Source organism: Anoplopoma fimbria, chromosome 1 (genome assembly GCF_027596085.1).
Source record: "Anoplopoma fimbria isolate UVic2021 breed Golden Eagle Sablefish chromosome 1, Afim_UVic_2022, whole genome shotgun sequence".
NCBI lineage: Eukaryota > Metazoa > Chordata > Actinopteri > Perciformes > Anoplopomatidae > Anoplopoma > Anoplopoma fimbria.
In genome coordinates, this window is record NC_072449.1 from 3,629,522 (window position 1) to 3,651,323 (window position 21,802).

Genomic DNA, 21,802 nt, shown 5'->3' on the forward strand with positions numbered 1-21,802 from the left:
CTTGTTTTCCCTCCCTGGACTTTTCTTATCAATAAAACATGACTTCCTTTTCTAATTCCCTGCTCTTGTTGTTTTCTTATCCCCGTACCGAGCTCAGACTCAGAAACAATGTAAAATTCATGACCTTAGTTCTGGTGTACGGCACTTGAAGGATTTTATGATCCCCCGAGTGTTGAAAAAGATTCTATGACTCATAAGTTTGTGCAACTCTTAGAAATGCACGGTAGTAAAGTTAGAAACAAGGTTGTTTCTTTAAGGTCCTGAAAAATTCCACAAGCTTGTCACTTATTATCTCTTGGGTCATCTATGGGTCTATATGTCAAAAATGTTAAAGAAAGGCAGGACTAGTAGATTTGGATTAATATACCCTGTTAACACTTTGAATATATATTCCGTTGCCATCTCAAACCAACCCTTTGAAGAACTTCTGCAAGGCTCCATTGCATAAACAACACCGGGTCAAGGACATAGGTGGTACTTATCTCCCACCTTTATCTCTCCTGTTATTTGGATGTCATTAAACAAGGTCACTCGTCATTTGAGGCGTATTTATGGTTCTGGTCTTGGCGAAACCGTCCTTTGTTAATTGCAGATTTGTCAGTTAGTCATTGACCTGTGTTGACCTGTTTTTTCCATGTTACATATTTAAAGGGGAATTATTGTCTCATGGCCTTGCAAAAAAGGAACATCTTTAAGTATCTTACCTCGTAGTCTTTCCTGGGTCTTCCAGCGACTGATGTCCTTCATATCGTAGCTGGAAATTGCTCGTCACCCGTTTGCCCTTGCCTTTTGCCCCAGCGGACAGGACAATGAGTCCAGGGCAACCCGTTCATCTGGGATCAATTAACCCCGGCAGGCAGGCTCAGCTGAGCGCCTGTTTCTGACTTTGCTCGACATAATGATAGGCTTTCAACCAGTAATGCCTTTGTTCTGGATGGGTCTGTTTTGTTTTTTCTTCCGCTGCTCAGATGCCAGTTCGAAGGGGTTGCATCTGCGTCTATTTCTGCCTTCTTGTTTTCGGGTCTTTTGAGTTTCCTTCGCGTTTGAAGTCGTCCTTACTTAATTAAAACGTAGGGTTGGCGATCATGAATGTGGCCAAGAATGCCATGCAGAACGGCATCTTGGGTTAAACGGCGGTTGGCATTTGATGTCAGAAACCCCAAATCGCTCCCCAAATGTTTTCCCTCTTGATTTGTACTCCGTTTCCCACAGTTTGGGTGCATTCCTTTCCTACTCCCATATTGGACTTTTACATTGGAGAGGTATTTTGAGGCTCGCCAGTCAATTAATCCTTCCTACCGAGCAGGGTTTGGTATGGAGAAATGGTTTTCAATTGGAACCATCTTGGAACCAGTTTGATCAAGAAGAGTTTAGATTCTCTTCTCAGCTTTTGATCTTGACAATCTATTCTTTAAAAGCAAAGTTTGGTCCAACTGTAATTTGCACTACAGGTTACGAAAGTTTCGCACACCTGCATTGTGTTGAGCTGGTCTTAAAAGCATGGCTAAACTTGACAAGATGCATTGATGATTGAGCAAAATGCAATCAGTGCATGAAATAACTTCATGCAGGGGTGGAAGTCTGTCTAGGAAGATGATTTTATGCAGAATTCAATGTCACAGAATGTGCCAGAATTAATGAGCACAATGGATAATATCTAAAATAACATCCATTACTGCCAAGGAATGGCCCCTGCTGACTCTAGGATCTTTCCCTCAGATTTTTGTGCAGACTCGTAACTCTTTGACAGAAGCCAGGAGACCCCTCCTGGATTTGCTCTCTTGCCCGCTTCGGGAAAAGTCCATCATCTCTTTCCCGGTTCAGTTAAGCCACCTGTTTCAGCCACAGATCCTTTGATAAGCCTGAGTCAGGCAGCGTCGGGTTCTCCTCACTGAGTCTGTATCTGTTGCCGTGGGTGGGTCTTTTTAACCCCTCTGCAGAGGTGACCAGTCGTGTCAAGTGGTCATCTAGAACACACCCTTATGTGGCATTGGCACGAACACAGACATTTATCATTATTGAACTTGCACCAAGAACATTGGAGGCCGACTGCTCGCTTCCGATATGCAGAAATCAACATTTTCCAAATTACATTTTTTATTATGCAGAAAGACAAATCATTTCAACCTCAGTGGTCAGCCTTGGGCAGCTTTGTTATGGCCAACTTGTGAAAGGCAGATGGTCACTTACCTTATGTTGGCATAAACATAAACCCGTCCAATTTCCTAATTCCAATTTTTGTTTCCCTTTTTCTAATTCAAAATCTTGTCAGCCAGTAATCAGAAGCATTGCTGTAAGCTAACATTAGAGGACCAACACATCACTCGTTAACTGTAAAGGCCCTGGTAAGCTTAAAATAAACAAGGTTGTATAAAGTGGGTCCCAAAGCCTGCCGTCACAGAGAGGTGAGGGACTAGAGGATGGAGAATGACAATTTCTCAGTCACTCATTGGAGACAGTCACAGCAATGCATTCAATTAAACACACAGGAAGTGACAGAAGTAGTTGTGTGAAGAATTAAAAAAGAGCTTAAGCGAGGGGTTCAAACCATGCCTACCCTCACATCTCTGCACACCTAGATTTTCTGCTTCGGAAAGTTCTGGAAAATGTTAGCAAAATGTAATTTTAGCGATTAAAAAAATCTTGGCAGTAGTAGTTTTAGTGATGTATTATAAGTTTAGAGCTAGTGTTAGGAAGTCATGTATGTTGTTATGACATTGAGAGACAGTGTTTAATGTCGATCAGTCACGTTTGGCCTCATCGTGTTTTATGAGGCTTGTGCTGAAAACGATGACAGAGAGTGCTGGAATTTATTGACCCTAATGTTGCAATTCCCAAAACTTAACAACCACCAGACATGTTTTATATGGATGTTACTTGCACAAGACAGGGTTGCATTGCACAGACATGGCAGCAGTCGACCTTTTCACAGAATGGTTCCAACAAGGCCCCTCAAAACATGTATTCTGACAGTTTGACTTGAACCCATTCCCTCTGTGAATTGGTACCTGGCCTTTATTGATTTAGGACATATTGATTAAATGTCCTAAATCCTCTGTTTTGACTGACAGTCTTACAATTTAAAATCCTGTACCGCTGTCAGTCAACCTGCTGTGAACGTTGACCCCAATAAAACAGAAGTGAACTAGTGAGATTTATGGTTTACACAAATGTGTGTGTGTGTGTGTGTGTGTGTGTGTGTGTGTGTGTGTGTGTGTGTGTGTGTGTGTGTGTGTGTGTGTGTGTGTGTGTGTGTGTGTGTGTGTGTGTGTGTGTGTGTGTGTGTGTGTGTGTGTGTGTTGGGCTAGCAGTCCTCCTGCATGGCAGAGGGTGTTTGCATCATTCAGGGTTCAGCGTTGGCATGAGTTTGCGCTCACATGCATGTATGTTATCAAAACACTTTTCCATAGGGGCCACGTTCCAATTAAAGTAGGCCTGCTTCAAGTGTCTAGGGTTTTTGTCCTGACACGCATGGAAAACTCAGTGAATCTGGACATTATGTTATTGAAACGGAAACGTGGTGTACCTTTTGCTTTGCTGTGTAAACACGAGCATGCCAGGCTTTAAGATAAAAGAAAAGCACCATTGTTGTGACACGGACATCATGCATTACAAGGTCATAAAGGTCATACCCAAACCCCCAATCATAGAGGTTGAATGTCTCTGTTTATACCATGCAGCTCAGTGTAATTTGAGTCTCTACTTAGTTATGAGGACACAAGTCTATATGAATATTAGTCCCATTTATGCAACTTCATCTCTATTTGTCGACCGTTTTTAGTTGTTTAAAAAGTATTTACCCTGAATGAATAAATAAAACCAAGTAAAAAAACATTGTATGAATCTCTTCATTCTATTTTCAGAGTTAAAAAAACTAATGTTGTTTATTTTCAAATCCTTCTTGTATTTAACAATATTATAATAAGATTTAGTCTTATTCATATATTCAGCTTCTCTGGTCAACGTCTCGCGTTCGTCATAGTAGTAAGACTGTTCACTATTTTCTTCTACACATTTTGCTCACAATTGACTATTTATTATTATTTGGGTTCCATTAGCGTTGACACCACCACCACCACCACCACCACCACCACCTAGAACAACAAAAGCAACAGCAGCACAAATAACTGTGCACATAACTGCACAATATGATTCGAAGTTTGTGCGTTATGAGAATAGACCGTCGCTAAGACTTGCAACTGCAGCTGAAACATTACAGCATTACTGTCACAATACTGCATATTCCTTTCCCTGTTTCCCCTTCAACTGTGCACCAAAGGTTTTTTGGAACTTTGCAGAGACACGGCTGTAATATCGTTCAAATATACTTTGTGCAAAGTTCTGTCACAATCGGATCAGTTCTGCAGGACTGATTGAATAGAAGGTGTTACATGAATTCAGAATGGCGCGAATCAAATTTTTCATACCTTTTTTTTATTTTTTTTAAATTCTAAACCCAAGAAAAGAAATGTGTCTGCAGAAAAAGGAGGTGCAGAACAGTCTGTGCTGAGTCTCTGGTGATACTTGATTGTTTTTAACACTATTAGCCGACTTTTGCGAATCAGCAAACTGAAAATCAGCCTCCCTGACCTCGATGGACCTTTTGAGGCGGTTTTGCTGTGTCACTACGGGCGAACAAGAGGAAATCAGTTGGGCCTCCCCTTTTCCTGTCCACCACCCAGGAGCATCATGGGAGCGAGGAGCCGGTGTCTGGGCAAAGCTTCCTGTCTCATGTACTGCTGACTTGAGGTCTTTTGGTGTGTGTGTTTCTGTGTGTTTGTGAGGTTGGGGGTTGTTATGTCAGGGTCACGGTTAAGTCTGTGAGGATGTGTGTGTTTCCTTGAAGTAAAAAGACAACTTTTGTCTTTTTCAATTTGTTCTCTTGCTGACCTCTGACCTTTAGGATGGCCGTGACTCTGCAGAGGTTCCTCAGGTCATTATAAGGTTGAACGAAATTCAGTCGCCTGCGTCTCTACCACACCCGTCTATAAGTCCCACTCTTTCAATCACCATCTCATTTCATTCACATATTGGCCAAATCAGGCTGCAACCTCCAGTTCTGACAAGTGAAGCCAATGTGGAAGTGTCTTAAAGCTGCATTCTCTCTAGTGTCCATCAGGGGGCGACTCCTCTGGTTGTATAGAAGTCTATGAGAAAATGACTCTACTTCTCTCTTGATTTATTCCCTCAGTAAATATTGTAAACATGAGTTTATGGTCTCAATCTCCAGACCATAAAGCAGGGTATGCTTTAGGGCGGGGCTACCTAGTGATTGACAGGTCTCTACCAGAGTGGCGTCTCTTCGTCAATCCTCCTCTGTCCATATATGGTCACTTCCGTTCCCTGGTTGCAAAAAGCCAAGATGGCGATGGACAAAATGCCAAACTCCAGCCTTCAAAACATCAGTCCACAAACCAATGGGTGACATCATGACAACTACGTCCACTTCTTATATACAGGCTATATTTGATTAGTGGAGAAGCAGCAGAACAAACAGAAATAATTGTTGCACCCTTCAAAATCAAAGTCTTCCTGTCTCTGCTTGTTGGTAGGGCGTGTGGAATGTGTTGCGTGCATTGACTGCTCTTGCTAATGACCTTGTTGTGTCTCTCTCCAGATGTATGGGCGCTACACCCAGGAGCTCGGGGTGTACGCCAAGGAGGAGGCCGCCCGGCTGAGGGAGAGCGGGCAGAGGCGATCGGTCAGCGAGCGGAGCCGGGCCTTGGACCTGCTGGAGTACGACAAGGGACGCTGTGCCAAGTGTCGCAGTAAGTTTCAACGCTTTATGTAATGCTGACTCCTGCACCGTGACTGAATGAATCCTGGGCTGATTGCCTTCACAATGGAGGCATTGTTGGTGACCTTGATGTCATCAGAAATTGATCAGAAGGATCAGGTTAATGAGCTCTTTGTCTTTTTGAACAAAGACTTGCCACATACATACTGAACTAAAGCAACCGGACAAAGAGAAAAGTACAAAGAGAAACTAAGCCTTCTACACTGTTCTCCAGATCCGCTAATTGAGGACAAATGGTGTTGTTGCTTCTGTGTGGAAATGCAGACACTCAAACTATGACACTTTAAAAAAAACAAAAAAAAAAAGCAGAATTAAGTGGGAACTTTTTTCTTTCATGCATTTTACATTGTGATTTTGCTTGAAGACAAATTGGGATACATTCCATGAATAGATACATATTCTTAATTGTCCTATACATATATTTAATTGTTCTAAATGAATAACAGGAATTTATCAAGCTTTTTTGTGTGGCTTTTTCATGACATCATGTTCTGCCTTTATCATAAAAATATAAAGAGAAAACAAGGTTTTCAATTTAAGAATATGTGTTTTAGCTTTATGTGGACTGCATATTGATCTGATCGCAGGAGGCAGTCACATCATTGATGAAAGAAATAACTAAATATTGCTCTCTTTAGGATTTTGCTCAAATAGCTCTACATGAACCCTTTACTTTTCTTTATGAAACTTAACGCCTCAAATCAGTAAGATTACACTTTTTACAACCAGTTTCTGTTTTTATTAATGAAGAAATGTGGGGAATATTTTCACAGTATGATCGAAAATGTTCCCATTATGTGTATGCATAAGATCCCATGCTGTGTAACAATCCCTCACACACTATCTCTGTTCAGTGCACTACACACTCCTACGGCGCTCTATGTGGTAAAAGACGCATGTGGAGCAGCTGAAATTGGCCTCCATTACAAAATAAATGTTCTATGAAGCTTTTTCTGGCTTTCAAATTCAAGGAATATCAGTTCAGAAGCGAGCATCATCACATTATCTCCACAATCATCAAATAGAAGAAGCTTACAACTGCAGTTTTTTTGTTCCCCCCATTACGGCCGGCAGCTCTTTCTCTGTTCCTTCACATCGCCTCATATGATGCACCGGTCTTCTCTGAGATATTTCCAAGCAGTCCGTCATGAGCTGCCCTGCGGTGATAAAAAGGTCAGAGAACACTGTTTCACTGGCCTTTTTTACGTGGGTTTTTAATGTCATTTAACATCACGTTTTACTGCAGCGGTCCACTCGTTGGACAGCTGCTCAGGAGCCCTTCTGAAGGGACTAAAACACTAAAAGACTCTCTTTCACATCACGGCTACATTGGCAACTTCTACGATTAGATTGAACATTATATATGACCCATTAAAAGAAATGGAAACATTACACCCTCCATAAAGCAGCCTAAACCATCTGAAGCTTTACTGCCTGAAGAGGGAAATGTTGGAAATGTTGGAAGTGTAATTCTGAAGGCTGGTCTTTGGCTTCGGGAGCGTTGATCACGTCGGGCTGTGAAATGGGGAGAAAAAAAAAAAAAAAAAAAAAAAAAAGAGAAGAAATGCCGCATCGCTGAACAATCGTCACAACAACAAACCTCTCGCTGTGAATGAATCCACCGTTTAGATGCACGGGTGGATCCATGTCAACACACACACACACACCTTTCTCTCTGCGCTGTTGGTGGTGGTGATAATGATTGTGTGTGTGTGAGGCAGATGATAATTAGATTAGATTAGATTGTGTAGAGGACACACAACAGGCTGTAAACACAAGTAGATGATGTCATTCAGATGCATGTGGAAGATGAGAGAAGGCATTTTCTTTTCACAGATGGAGGATGGAGTGTGTTCGCTAAAGGATGTCTACCTCCTCTTCATCTCTCTTCTTTTAAATGCGTCTCTGTGTGTCTCTTTCACACTCTTCTCTTTTCCCGGTATTTAATCAGAATTGATCTGACAGAACAGATGAAATGTAAACAGAGAGCGTCTTGGTTTTATATTGGCATTTCCCTCTTTTTCTTTTAAGGGGAACTCCACCAATTTAACACATGAAAGTACAAATACTGCTTTATACATAACAACAAAGTAGAAGCTGTGTGAAGTCTGATAAGTTGCCTCATGTGATGTCACCTTAGCCTGCTCCTTATTTCTGCTGGCGATTCGAGATGCATTGTGGGTAACGTAGGCGCCAGGAATAAGAACGCTTGGAATAAAAAAAGTGTGATGCTAAATCTTTTGAGTACACAAAGAACAAAAAAACATCAGCACAAAACAAGAGTGAGAGAATAAGAACAAGGATATACCCTCCCTAATCTGGACAGCAGCAAAGATTTGTCATGCATTTGATACAGAAGCATAAAACAATTTAAATTTATAATTTGTAAATTTGTATCAAATCAAATCACTTTCAAAGGTCGTGACTTTAGCACCTGGAAGCTGTTTAAAAATATGATCAGAAGTTTACGTTAGTAAGAAAGTGTTTTAGAATTTAGAGAATAACTTATTGATCGCTACTGATCCTCTGATTGTGCATTTAATCTCCTTAAAAAACATGTTTACAACATTTTAGAAGTGTCCTTCCTGAACACTAAAATACATCAGAATGTGTATTAATGGGGAATGAGGACTGTTGTTTTTTCCGCCCGTCTCTTACAGATTCTGTAGATTCTCTTACGGCCAGTATGAACAGTAGGAGTGATTGACACAGTTTGCATTAACACCTGGCCACTGTTTGAAGAAAATAGTGAGGGAACTGCCAATCTAGCAACATTTGTTAATGTGCAATCACGATGCAAAGACAATAATATCTGGCTGGTTGCTAATTTGGGCATTTTGAAATGCAAAATATAGCTTCCAAATGGCTGCAGAAATTGAAGTTTAGAACGTCTGTAAGTGTCATATTTGCCCTTTGACCCTGTGGGTACATTTTTGCTAACCTGGCACTTCCCCTGCGACAGAATCAAGTCCCTGCTGAAGTGCCGTTGAGCACGTTTGTCACCTTTCTACCCGTGCAGCTGCCCGTTCTGTGTAAACGGAGCGCCCTCTGTTGTTGAGTAGTGCTCATTGCACCCAGATCTAATGGACACTAGTTCGTGCTAAATGCTGCAGGTGTGTGTGTGTGTGTGTGCGTGTGCGTGTGCGTGTGTGTGTGTGTGTGTGTGTGTGTGTGTGTGTGTGTGTGTGTGTGTGTGTGTGTGTGTGTGTGTGTGTGTGTGTGTGCGTGTGTGTGTGTGCGTCCTCTACTCTCATCCCAGTGATGAGCTCTGCTGTTGTTTCACTGGCAGCTGAGTCAGCTCCTCCTCCTCCTCTTCCTCCTCTTCCTCCTCCCTCTCTGTGAGGATCAGGACTCCAAAAAACAGGAATTGAATTGATTTGTCTCTCAGTTGGTTTCAGGAGAGAGGAGTTTTGATCTGGGTTGCACTGCGGCCACACACACACTTTTATACAAACACTCACACAGTGTCGAGTAAAGCATAAAACGAGAGGCGACTGGCTGAAAATATATGTAAATATGAAGCGACATATACACACACACACACTCACACTCACACACACACATCTTCTTCATTGCTGCTGAGGGTTATGACTGCAGCTGCTGCTCCTTTACACACACATTCAATCACACAGTATTCCCCTGGTTAGATCGGCACAATCCATCTTTATTATTGTTCACACACATACTGTTTTGTTATTTATATTTTATATACACACACACACACGCACACACACACATATACATATATACAGAGACACTTTCCTTTTCATTTGCCGGTGTTTAATGATGCTGAATTGTGCAGCCGGCAGCAGAATCTCCACGCTATCGCCTGCACTCTCCGGCCCTGAAGGAGCTGTCATGTGTGTGTGTGTGTGTGTGTGTGTGTGTGTGTGTGTGTGTGTGTGTGTGTGTGTGTGTGTGTGTGTGTGTGTGTGTGTGTGTGTGTGTGTGTGTGTGTGTGTGTGTGTGTGTGTGTGTGTGTGTGTGTGTGTGTGTGTGTGTGTGTGTGTGTGTGTGTGTGTGTGTGTGTGTGTGTAATGACAGTTTGAACAACAGGTAGCGTCTCTGTAATTGTGGCCAGAAAGTTAGCAGACGGAGATGTTTCAGTAAGAAGAAGCTGCTGGCAGTTCAGTGTGGAAATGGAAACAAAAACATCTATGTATATATAAATGTATAAAGAATCTATCTTATGTAAAGCTAGCTAGTCCTGCTAGCCTAGCTTAGCAGAATATCGTTTACCGACATCACACCTTTTGACTCCTGAGGAATACACAGTTTGGTGTTAAACTTACTTATTTTAAAAGTAATGCATTTTCAATTAATTCATTATGTTGTTTCCAAGGAAACCAATGAAGGTGTTTGTTGGTATTGTTGGGTTCTCCCAAGTTTTTACCAAATTCAGAGCGCACTTTTAGGTCTAAGTCAATGATTTTGTTGTAAAAAGACATAATATTTAGGTTAAATGGTTCATCCAGTCAACCTGAAATCTTTCTACCATTTTTCCCAACTAAAGCTTTTCTGTAGTTACTTTTCTTCTGGCAGCTTTTCTGGCAGTTACGTAAGTTATGCTTACAATAAAACAATATGTACAGTACCAGTCAAAAGTTTGGACACACCTTCTCATTCAACTACTTTGAAGAATCTAAAATATAAAACATATTCTGGTTTGTTGAGCATTTGTTTGTTTACCACATAATTCCATATGTGTTCCTTCATAGTTTGGATGTCTTCAATATTAATCTACAATGTAGAAAAAATAAAGAAAAACCATTGAATGAGAAGGTGTGTCCAAACTTTTGACTGGTACTGTACTTAAAAGTCTTACAAGACTGGAATCAGTTGTTAAAATGCTTGGTAATTATGTTAAGGCCAATCTGTTTTGTACATTTTGACAAATTTCAGATCCAAATGAAGCTGAATATATGAGATAACAGGCATGTAGTTGCATTAAAAAGCTGTTTCAACATCAGAAATTGTTGAACACAGTAGCAACATCGAAAAAAGAAGAAAAGAAAAACGTAATCCAGGCTGTATGAAGTTTTCAAGAATGTTAGATGAAAGTACAGCAGAAAAAAGCAACAGCAAGCAAGAGTAAAGTTTTCAATCGTGACTGTTTCCTTTTTTGTCTTACTATGAAAGACATGAATCAAGGACACGACTCGTTTCAGTCAGATGGATGAATTCTGCCGGTCAAAATGAATAAGTCAAAAGCCTCTTTTCATCTGTTCGTTCTGTATTCTTTGGAAGAAGTAAGACTGTACTGTCTTAAACTTTCTATTCCCTCATCTACCTCTGAGGTTTTTCTGACATGTCTGCAGCATAAACACTGCAGTGCTGGAGCCCAATATAAAACGACCTTTGAGAATTTATTCATTTAATTTTTTAGGCTTTTAACTGGTGACTTTTAAAGCTTGACTGGTTGTGCCCCTACATTTATATACTCCTCATCTATCATTCCCCTACGAGGCAGAGCCTAGTCGTGCATCATCATCCATAGGGAACCTTTGCCCTTTCCCTTTGTGGAAAAGCTGAGTGGATCTTTTTTGTTAGGAACTGTGCATTTGAGTCAGAATCGGAATCATCTAAGTCCTGAATCACCATTTAAAACACAGACATTTATGATGTGCTGGTAATCCTGTAGGTAATTTCATGAAGCTGCTTCATCTGCAGTTTTCTACCTGCAGATACTGTGTCAGCTGCTGCAGTTTTTGGACTGATTTCAAACGTTTCTTCTGTGCTTCAGTGATTACTACAATATAATAAGACTGTAGGGGTTTTTAAAGAATGTTAATTAGGAGAGAGTTAATGTTGAGCTGCCATCAACACTTGTTTTAACTGAAATATATTATGAGTTTGGTTAAGAGCAGGCGGTAACCTCCAGTTCTGAAGAGTGAAGCCGAAACGGAAGTGTCTTAAAGCTGCATTCTCTCTCCTGTCCATCAGGGGGCGACTCCTCTGGTTGTATAGAAGTCTATGAGAAAATGACTCTACTTCTCTCTTGATTTATTCCCTCAGTAAACATTGTAAACATGAGTTTATGGTCTCAATCTCTAGTTTCAAGTCTTCTTCAATACAGCATGATGTTCATTTAGTAAATGATGCTCCATTTAGAGTCAAACAGGCCATAAAGCAGGGTATGCTATACGACGGGGTTACCTTGTGATTGACAGGTCGCAACCCCTCTACAGTCCAAGTATTATCACTTTTGTTCACTGGTTTCAAAAATCCAAGATGGCGGCGGCCAAAATTCGGAACACAAGGAGTCAAAACCGCAGTCCACAAACCAACGGGTGACGTCACGATTACTTTATCCACTTTTTATATACAGTCTACGCTTAAGAGTTAAATGCAAAATGTATCCATGTAAAATATGGTACTGATTTTGCAATTATTTTTCATTCATTTAGACTTTGAATGGTAAACCTCCAACAAGCAATTGTTCCTTCAATTGGAAACCATTTCAATAATTTGAAGAAATAATAGGTGTGTTGGTAAAATTGTCTTGCGATCAGCTATGTAAACAGAGTATAGAGTAATAACAAGAAGTAAAAAGTTTCCAATGCTGTCCAAGAGGAGCTCTGACTTAAAGTCATCTTGTACTTTTCTGGGTATGAATTACAAGTTGGTCAAATGACTTGTTCATGTTCTCCAGCTTTGTATTTGGAAACATTTGATGGAGGTGATTAATTTAGCCAATAAAAAAAAACAATGCTATGTAAAGTTCATTACTTTTTAAACAGGACTCCCTACTGTGACTGGCCATGTTGAAACAGCATTTTATTTGCGTTGGCATCATCAGTGTTGCTTCTTTAACCCAGCCAGAACAAAAGTGGTTTGAACAGACGGACAGAGTGAGTAACCAGTTGACATCGCTATTTGTAGAGATCCGTGCTGCTGCTAAAAATATCGAAGATTTAAGAAGAGTTGCCAACTATCTTCAGAGGTAAATATGTCCACTCTTCAGGGGACACTTTGATCGCAGAACCACAGACTGGTGGATTGCTGGGACCTGCTGGGTCGGGTCACCTGTCTTTGGTGGTGGAAGAAGCACTCAGAGCTTTAACTAAAGTAAAAGTACTAGTAAGTTTTTACTTATTTAATATTTTTTACTGTATTATTACTTGTTTTGATCTTGTTTTTTTACTTATGTCTCTTGTTTGCACTATCCTCTCTGCTGCTGTAATCCTGGAAATGTCCCCGCTGTGGGACTAATAAAGGATTATCTTATCCTATCTTATCTTAGTATGAGCTAAATGTACTTAAAGTAGCTAAAGTAAACATACGCTAAGGGTCACAAGGATGATTCATGGGCTAGAAAAAAAAGACAAAAACACATTTCTGCTATTCAACTTTATGTTTTTTTTTTTAAAGTTTTTGCTTTAAAAATAGATTTGTTTTTACTTCTTCAGTCCTCTTACTGTAATTTAAATTAAACCATGTGAGATATGGAATTGCTAAAAAAAATCACAGATTTAATATGTAACAATGTGTTGGATATATAATAGTTTTTTTTATGTAAAACCTTCATCAGCAAAGTAACTTCAGATGTCAAGTGAATTAATTGAAGTAGAAAGTAGCATAAATTTGACTCAAGTAGAGTTCAAAGTTAGATACTGAAGTACAGTTCTTAAATAAATGTACTTGGTCACTTTCCACCACTGCTGTTTAATCATTTCTTAATAAGTCTATATTTCTTTCCCGTTAGTGTCAATGAAAGTTGTATCATATGATTATCTATTTTGAATTTGGCGTATAGAGGAAACCATTCAGTGAATCATTTTTAAATATCTGGGTTTTGAATTAACAAACAAGGCAGCGCATGCATGGAGCAAAATCTCTGGCTTCATCAGAGAAACTGGCAATTTAGAGCAGCAAAGCATGAAATGTCTGCTCACAGTGGCAGTGCCACCGTTTGAAGACCATAAACTGAAAAAAAAAAACAAGTGGCACAAGACTGACCATACGGTGTTTTCACTGACTGTTGGCTGTTCAACCACCCAGTATTTGCGTGACGCTTGTTGTGGCGTCATCTGGCCAGCAGGGCGCAGCGTTGAGCTTCACAGCTGCACATTCAGGAGGAGAGACAAGGACCTCAATGAGGCAGTGTGATCCTTGCGGTCCTCTCTTCGTGTGTGCGTGTGCATGTGTGTGTGTGTGTGTGTGTTTGTGCTCAGGTGTGTAATCTCGAGGCCGTCAGGGAGAATCTTCTCAGCCTCCGTCAGCCTGCCTGTTCACGGTGCATCAGTTGGACACAAATATATTCTTCCATAATCCATCTACTATATATATTTATATTCTTTTGCCACTATTTAAATTTCCTTATGTAGCTACAAAATAAAAAATAATTTCATTCTATTTGATCATCACAGGTAAAACAATATATTTTGCCGTGGATGTAATTGTGCGTTAAAGGTTGACGCTGTAAAGAAACTGCATATTTCTTTTTAAATGACCGTTTAGAAATGAATATGCGCACCAGACAGAGTTAAAAAGGCAAGGATTACACAAGCGCAACGAATTCTGTTCAAGGAGCTCAGCCATAAAAAATTCAGCTGACAAGAGGAACTTGAAGACACACAAACACACACACACACACACACACACACACACACACACACACACACACACACACACACACACACACACACACACACACTGTGCAGCGGTAGAAGGTAACTCACAGTGATGCACCAATTCAAATCCCAGTCAAGCTTTATTCCTCCACAGATGTGACTTAGTGATCTGATGGTTGCCAAAAAGCAAATTTACATCAACCCACATTTGCTCTTTTATTTCTCCTCTTTTTCTTCTTCTCTGTTTTATTCTCTCTGTCTGTTTTTGTTCAGTTTTTCTCGGATTAATTCAACATTCATTTTTTTTATCAACTTTATTTGTCTAAAAAGACTCAAAGTAAAATATGTTGTTGTTGTTGTGTCACAAAGAAGAAACGTTTAGATAATTTAATCTTTCCATCTCAATCTCTGTCTCTCTCTCTCTGTGTGTGTGTGTGTGTGTGTGTGTGTGTGTGTGTGTGTGTGTGTGTGTGTGTGTGTGTGTGTGTGTGTGTGTGTGTGTGTGTGTGTGTGTGTGTGTGTGTGTGTGTGTGTGTGTGTGTGTGTGTGTGTGTGTGTGTGTGTGTGTTTTTGTGTAGAAAGCGTCGGGCTTCAAGCTGCTGTCATTCAGTCTCTTTGCTGATGTCACAGGCTCCCACATGGGCACAAAAACACACACACACACACACACACACACACACACACACACACTGTAAGCAGCTGTGTCCATGAGGTGATGAAATATACACAGCTGTCTTTTTTGTCTTTTCTGTCTCCCTCCATCACTTCAACTGAACCGCGATGTCACTTAATTGGTACACACACACACATCCAAACACACACACATCCAAACACACACACACACAGCGTTTTGCTTCAACAGGTGTGATGTCAGCAGGAGCTCAGCGTGGCGCCACATGTTGCCATGGTGACCGGCAGGCACCTAGCGACCAACATGCTCTTGTGTTCTTTCCTTTCTTTTTCTTTCCTTTTTCTTTCCTTTTTCTTTACTCTCCCTTCATCTCCTCATCTTTTCCTCTTTCTTCCCCTGCTTCACATTTTTCCTCCCATCTTCCTCTTGTCTATATTCAACCTTTCACCCATCAATTGCTAGTGTAAAAAAAAGAAACCTGGATTTAAATGGTAGAGCAGAGAAGCAACCTGATTGGCTGCTGGCAGGTCCAGGTGGGGAACGGACACATTTGTCACGACACACACACACACACACGTGCGCACACAACCTCACACCTACGCACGCACATGCTCGTTAACCGATGACACTAACCGTGTTGCCAATCTGGGGACCTGCAGGTTCATGTGTTTGGTCCACACGTGTGTGTGTGTGCGTGTGCGCATGTGTGTGTGTGTGCGTGTGTGTGTGTGTGTTCCCGGCCTTCTAATCCGTTCTGACATGTTGTCACAGCCGTTTAACAAGGATTAGAAAAACACAGCCGGAATTTAAATTTTGAATTAACTTTATTCGACTGTAAAAACCCATCAGCACAACCACATACGCGGTGTCTCTTAAGTAAACAGGAATTATAGAAAGCCCAACAGAAATTAAAGGAGAATTAAGTGATGAAGAGGAGGATAAAAAGATGAAAGGAATGTTAACGATTAACCTCTTCCACTCAACCCCTCTTTACGATGGACAAACCCCCTGAATAAAGTGGAAGTAAAACAAATTGTGAAAGTGTATAAGTGCTCTGAGTAAAGACTGGGCCCTTTTCATTCTCACTTATGTCATTTTTAGATTGATACAATTTTTTCACCGATCTGGTGCTTTATTTAACAGGTTTCTACCACTAAAGAACTGACATAAATGATCAAACATCCCTCCAAAATACCACATTAAGACACTAAGACCTTGAGGAACACCATGAAAAACATCCACACTGTTATTCTATCTAAAGCTTATGACTTTTGGAGAGTTTTCTAAGAAATACATTTAGATGGCGAGCACTTCTGGTTTCGGTAAACTGCTCAGAAACCTCCCTATTGTCAATTAACCCAGAAGTTCTACATCCTCTGAATGCCTGTAGGTCTCCAGTTTGTGGTTGTAAATGGGGTTTGGCGATAATTCAATGTGATAATTTATCATCAATTGTGATGAAATCATATGAAATATGATACTGTGATTCACAATGATTATCATCCAAACTGGCAAAAAATAAATGTACATTATGAGTCAAAGTTCGAAGAAAATCTGATGTGAAATATTTTAAAGGAATATCATCTGAAATTCTCGTTTTTTTTCAAATCACACATTACATTGCAACTCAGTTCAATGTGATTAACAAATGTGTATATATGGGAATGTTTATTTCCTTTTAATTCACTTGAAACTGTTTTTCTCACTTTGCACTAAACTTTGTATTGATATGAGGAAAAAACTCAGCACTTTTTGCACTTTTTGGTTGTCAAGTATTTCATTCTCACGTATTTATTGAACAACCAGAAAACATAGTTAATCATGAAATATATCGTTATCAAGATGTAAAACCACTATATCATTATAGAAACATTTTGGCCATATCACCAAGCCCTAGATACAAAGTTTTTATGGGAGTGTGAATATCCTAGAGGTCAGTTTATTCTGCGAGTTCAAGTTCATAACCAATGGATGCAATTCCAAGATTATTCAGATACACCAGTGTGCAGAAACCATAGGTGAAAATAGCACATTTATACGGCTTGCAAAAAAACAGCATTGTTTTTGCCCAATAACTCAATGAGATTAGCATAAAGTGGGTACCCCAACAATTCATTTTCATTCACAAAACTAGCCTAGCATGTTAAGATAGCATGACTTAGTTGGTACCGATGGATTCCACATGTTTTCCAGTTTGATATGATACCAACCTTCTCTAGTTCTAAAACCCGGTCCAGCCTCTTAAAGGCCGTAAAGTCGTCCAAGGACTCCGGTCATCCTGGAGGAGTGGAAGAGTTTGAAGTCCTCCAGAGAGTCTCAGTTGTCCCGTGTCGTGTTTCAGGTTTTGACCTGATGGTTAAAAGATTCACTCCCCAGTCCTTCATCAATAGTCAAACTGGTCACACTCACCCACGGAGCTGACCCACTGGTTCTACCGTCCTCTGTTAACTGGAAATAATCACACAAAGAAAATGTCCAAATAGATACTTCAGGTGTCTCATTTTTGGGCCCATTTAACTCCATGGCAACAATACCTGAAGTTTCTAAAACTTAAAGCATGATTAATCCACTTATTCTTTAAGTTATTCACCACCCACAGACTTCAGAATGCGAGCTCCTGCTTCTTCTATATTCTCCACCTGAGGCTTGAAACATTTAACGTTTTTTTTCTAAATTATAGCTTTGATCGAGGAAATGTGTCGGAAGTCGGCGTGATTGGATTATACGTTATGGCACAGTTCACTGTCAGCCTGGCCTGCATTTACCGAATCAACAAGTGCAGTGAAACCTGGCAACCGATGTTCTGCCATACACACACACACACACACACACACACACACACACACACACACACACACACACACACACACACACACACCTGCTTTTTGAATATATATGTGAGCCACGTGAGTGTGTGTTGGACACCACGCTGACGCACTGTGGGGGAGTTCAGACGTCATTCACATGTAGCTACCGGCCAAGTCCAGGAAGTATCACACACACACACACACACACACACACACACACACACACACACACACACACACACACACACACACACACACACACGCTGTGTTAAGCTGAGGCTTGTGTTGTTGATGGTGTGTGTGTGTCTGAGAGAGAGAGAGGGAACTTTCACTTTAATATATCAAGTAACCAAGGAGACCTGGGCCACTGATCAATATTTGATTCAGTGCCACTCGAGCAGATTGTGTGTGTGTGTGTGTGTGTGTGTGTGTGTGTGTGTGTGTGTGTGTGTGTGTGTGTGTGTGTGTGTGTGTGTGTGTGTGTGTGTGTGTGTGTGTGTGTGTGTGTGTGTGTGTGTGTGTGTGTGTGTGTGTGTGTGTGTGTGTCTTTTACTACAGAGGTTGTGGCGCTGGTCCAATGTGTGTGTCAGCACAGAGAGAGAGAGAGTTACGGTGTGGGCGTTCATTGATTTTGTCATCTCTAGGAAAGCAGGTTGAGCCAAGATGGCACCCATAACAGTATTAAAATGGTGACATCATATTTGATACTCATGCACCTGTCCTAAGGTGCCAAACGTTTAAATTACGGCTAGAGTCGGAGAGGTAATGTTAGCAAACAGAGACATTCAATTCAACAAAGACATAAGACAGACAGACACCTGTTGTGTTTTAAATGTTATATATTTAGTGATGTTTTAATCTTAAATTGAGAAAAAAAACTTTTTATAGCTTTCAATTTTGTCCAATTTAGTTCTCTACTGTAAAACAAATATTTAGGAATCAGCTGCTTTTTTTTCCACTTTATTTCATTCACTGCATATATTAAGTGATGTTTTATTCTTAAATTGAGAAAAATATATTTCATGGCTTTTAATTTAGTTGATCTGTTTCTTACAATGAGCAATTTGGTTCTCTACTGTAAAATCAACTTTAATCAACTGATCTTTTCACTTTATTTAATTCACTTAGTGTAAATATATAATTTTATTAATTAACATTCAACTTGACATTTCTAGTTCTTTTTTTAATTTGATTATACAAAAATAATAACATTTAAATGATGGTTTGTCATTTAGGTTTTTAAAGACACATGATGACCATTTTTGCAGACCTCCCAGCATGCATTGCTTGAGAAATCCACATAGAGCCTCCTTTTTTTGTCGTTTGAAGAAAACACAGTTGAACTAATTATTCAACCCTCAGTTCAGTGAAGACGCATCTTTGAAGCAGCATTTTCTAAGTTGAGCCAGTTTAAATGATTTAAAGTGCAGAGGGAAGGTTTTTAGTTTGTTTGTTACCGTGAGAACAGTTTTAGTACTTTTGCATGAGAGATTTCCTTTTTTTGTTTTTGTCACATCTCATCACACATGGTTTGAAATGGAAAGAGGAGCTCAGTATTTAACAACAACAGATTTTGATTGTAAAACTCTTATAATAAATAACAACTTTAACTATAAAAATGGACTGGAACTCTGATATTTAAACATATTTAAAGATTTAAAACCAAGTTTTTAGGACCTTTAAAGAGATACTATGTCTAACTATTATGTAAATGATCATTTTGATAATGAACCATTGATAAATTCTTCTTAATTTCTAGCTAAATGGCAACACCAATAGATTGACTGGAGGAAATCTATTCCAGGTGCAATATTTGGATTAATTTAGGTACATTATCTAGCTTTGTATTATCTAGTTTAAATAATGTACATGGCTACACATACCTGTCTTCCCTCAGCAGAGATGAAAAGAAGTGCAGAGGCAACTTTTCCAGCAGTGACACCGTCATTGAGGGACTCGCGTGGTTCCCAAACTCATCAAGTTTTAAAACCTGCTGGGAGCCGTTCAAAGTTAAAGTTTGAAGAATGGGGGACTACTTTTTTGGGGGAAATATTGTTGAAAGGAAGAGGACGGAGTAGTTCTCCCAGCAATACAATAAACCAGTAGAGACACAAAAACTACGTGGTGTTTAAATAACTTATATCTACTCCTCATTTCTAATTGTTTCCCTTTGGCGACTGTCTAGAGAACCCACTACGCAGTTCTAAACAGAACATAGAGTCAGTGTTGTACAGTGAAAGCAGATTTATGTCTTAATTAACTGCAGTTTGGGCTGAATTTGTCCACAGAGGTTCTTCACTTTTGTAAATCAATAAGCGGTGTGCGAGTTGTTGACGGTCTTTACTGCAACTGTAACCACACAGGCCAGACGTTTTATTAATGCCATCATTCATTTTTACGTGTTTTTGCGTCGCGGTATCAACACGTGGCTTTTTACAGCCGGCTCCTCTCTCTGTGAAATCGATGGTTATTACACTCAAAAGGCCACAAAGACGTCTGGGGCCGACTTTCTTGGTAACTTTACAGCTTTTTTTAAAATTTATTTCTGTGTTTTTGATTTCGTTTCATATTTTCTGCTCTCGTTCTTCCTTCTTTTCCTTCCTCCTCCACTTCCACTTCCTTCCTCTTGTAATCCAACACGTCCTTCTTTATTTTCCTCTTTCCTCTCTCAAATCAAACACTTTCTTCCTCTTTTTATTCATCCCTCATCTCCCTTTTCCTCTCCTTCCCCCTCCACTCTTCTCTCCCGTTTCCTTTCCACTCTTTCTCTTCACTTCCCTCTCCGTCTGCAATCCATCACCTCCTCCTCCTCCACCCACTCTCCTCTTCTCCACCGGGTATAATCCCTCCCTCTCCATCCATCTGAGCCCCGTGTTCTGAGTTATTACTCTCTACTCAACAGTGAGCCCAGAGCTGATCCATAACACTCACTCAAATAAATATATTTCTCCATACTTTGCAGGGTTTGTATCCCGACCTGGATGAGATCACAATTTTTTTTTTCTCTTTTCAGAATGTTAATAAAAAAAAGAATTTGAGAAATACATGGCACCAACTTTTAAAACAGATACTCCCGATACGTTTTTGATTATAAAAATGAGTTTGATATGCAGATAAATCAGCTGTGTGTGTCAGCTGATATGATGGATGTGATGCCGTTAATGCACTGATCAATACCGCGCTGGCAGCCTGAAATGACTCGCATTTTAATTTTCATCAATCATAAATGTTCACTGTTTTGTGATCAGTATTGTGGGTATAGGGACTAAGTGGGTAAAGAAAAATAAGTTCAGTAAATTACATCCCTGTACTGTAATGGAGCCTTTAAAATCAGACAATCAAACTACAACCCTTATGAAATATAATAATCTATACAAAATATAGACGATATCTCTATATATCTATATATATATATATATATATATATATATATATCATATCATAATATTGTTACAATATTTATATATTTTCCAGCTTTGGCTGAGTCATCATCCTGCACAGTTGTTGAACCATGAAGAAGACATAAATATATAAAAGAGCAGCAATTTTTGTGTATTGCAGTTTAGAGCTATCCTTCAGTTTTATACATAAAACGTATAGTAAAGCGTTATTAATTCTGCATTACCAACATGTTTCACTTGTTTTGGCAAGAGAGAAAGATTGAGGGATAACTGATGCTTTACTAAAAGTAAGACTATCTAACCTGAGTCTGCTTTAGTCTAAACTTCCCCAAACCAAATAAACAAAGCAGGACACAGCTGCGTCTTGTTTCAACAGATAGAGCAGCTCTTCTGTGTTTTTGGTTTTAGTTCCCCAGAACTCTTTAGATATTAAATATTGCTCTTATTAAAGCCTTAAAGCGCATCTTTTCAGCATTTGTACAAATTCAAAGCCTGCTGTTCATAGTTACGGTTGCTATGCTACGATTGGTCAGTTGCTGATCTTGGGCGTGGCTAAGCTAACGGCCAATTAAGAAAAATAATAATCACACGGT

General features: G+C 39.8%; 1 protein-coding gene across 2 annotated transcripts in view; it reads left to right on the forward strand.

Moving 5' to 3' along the window:
• clcn2c (chloride channel 2c) overlaps positions 1-21,802 on the forward strand; it is a 142,039-nt gene that overhangs the window by 35,998 nt on the left and 84,239 nt on the right. For both annotated transcript variants that reach the window (XM_054606633.1, XM_054606704.1), the window contains exon 2: positions 5,618-5,768. In XM_054606633.1, the coding sequence (XP_054462608.1) occupies positions 5,618-5,768 (151 nt within the window). The remainder of the gene's footprint in view (positions 1-5,617; positions 5,769-21,802) is intronic.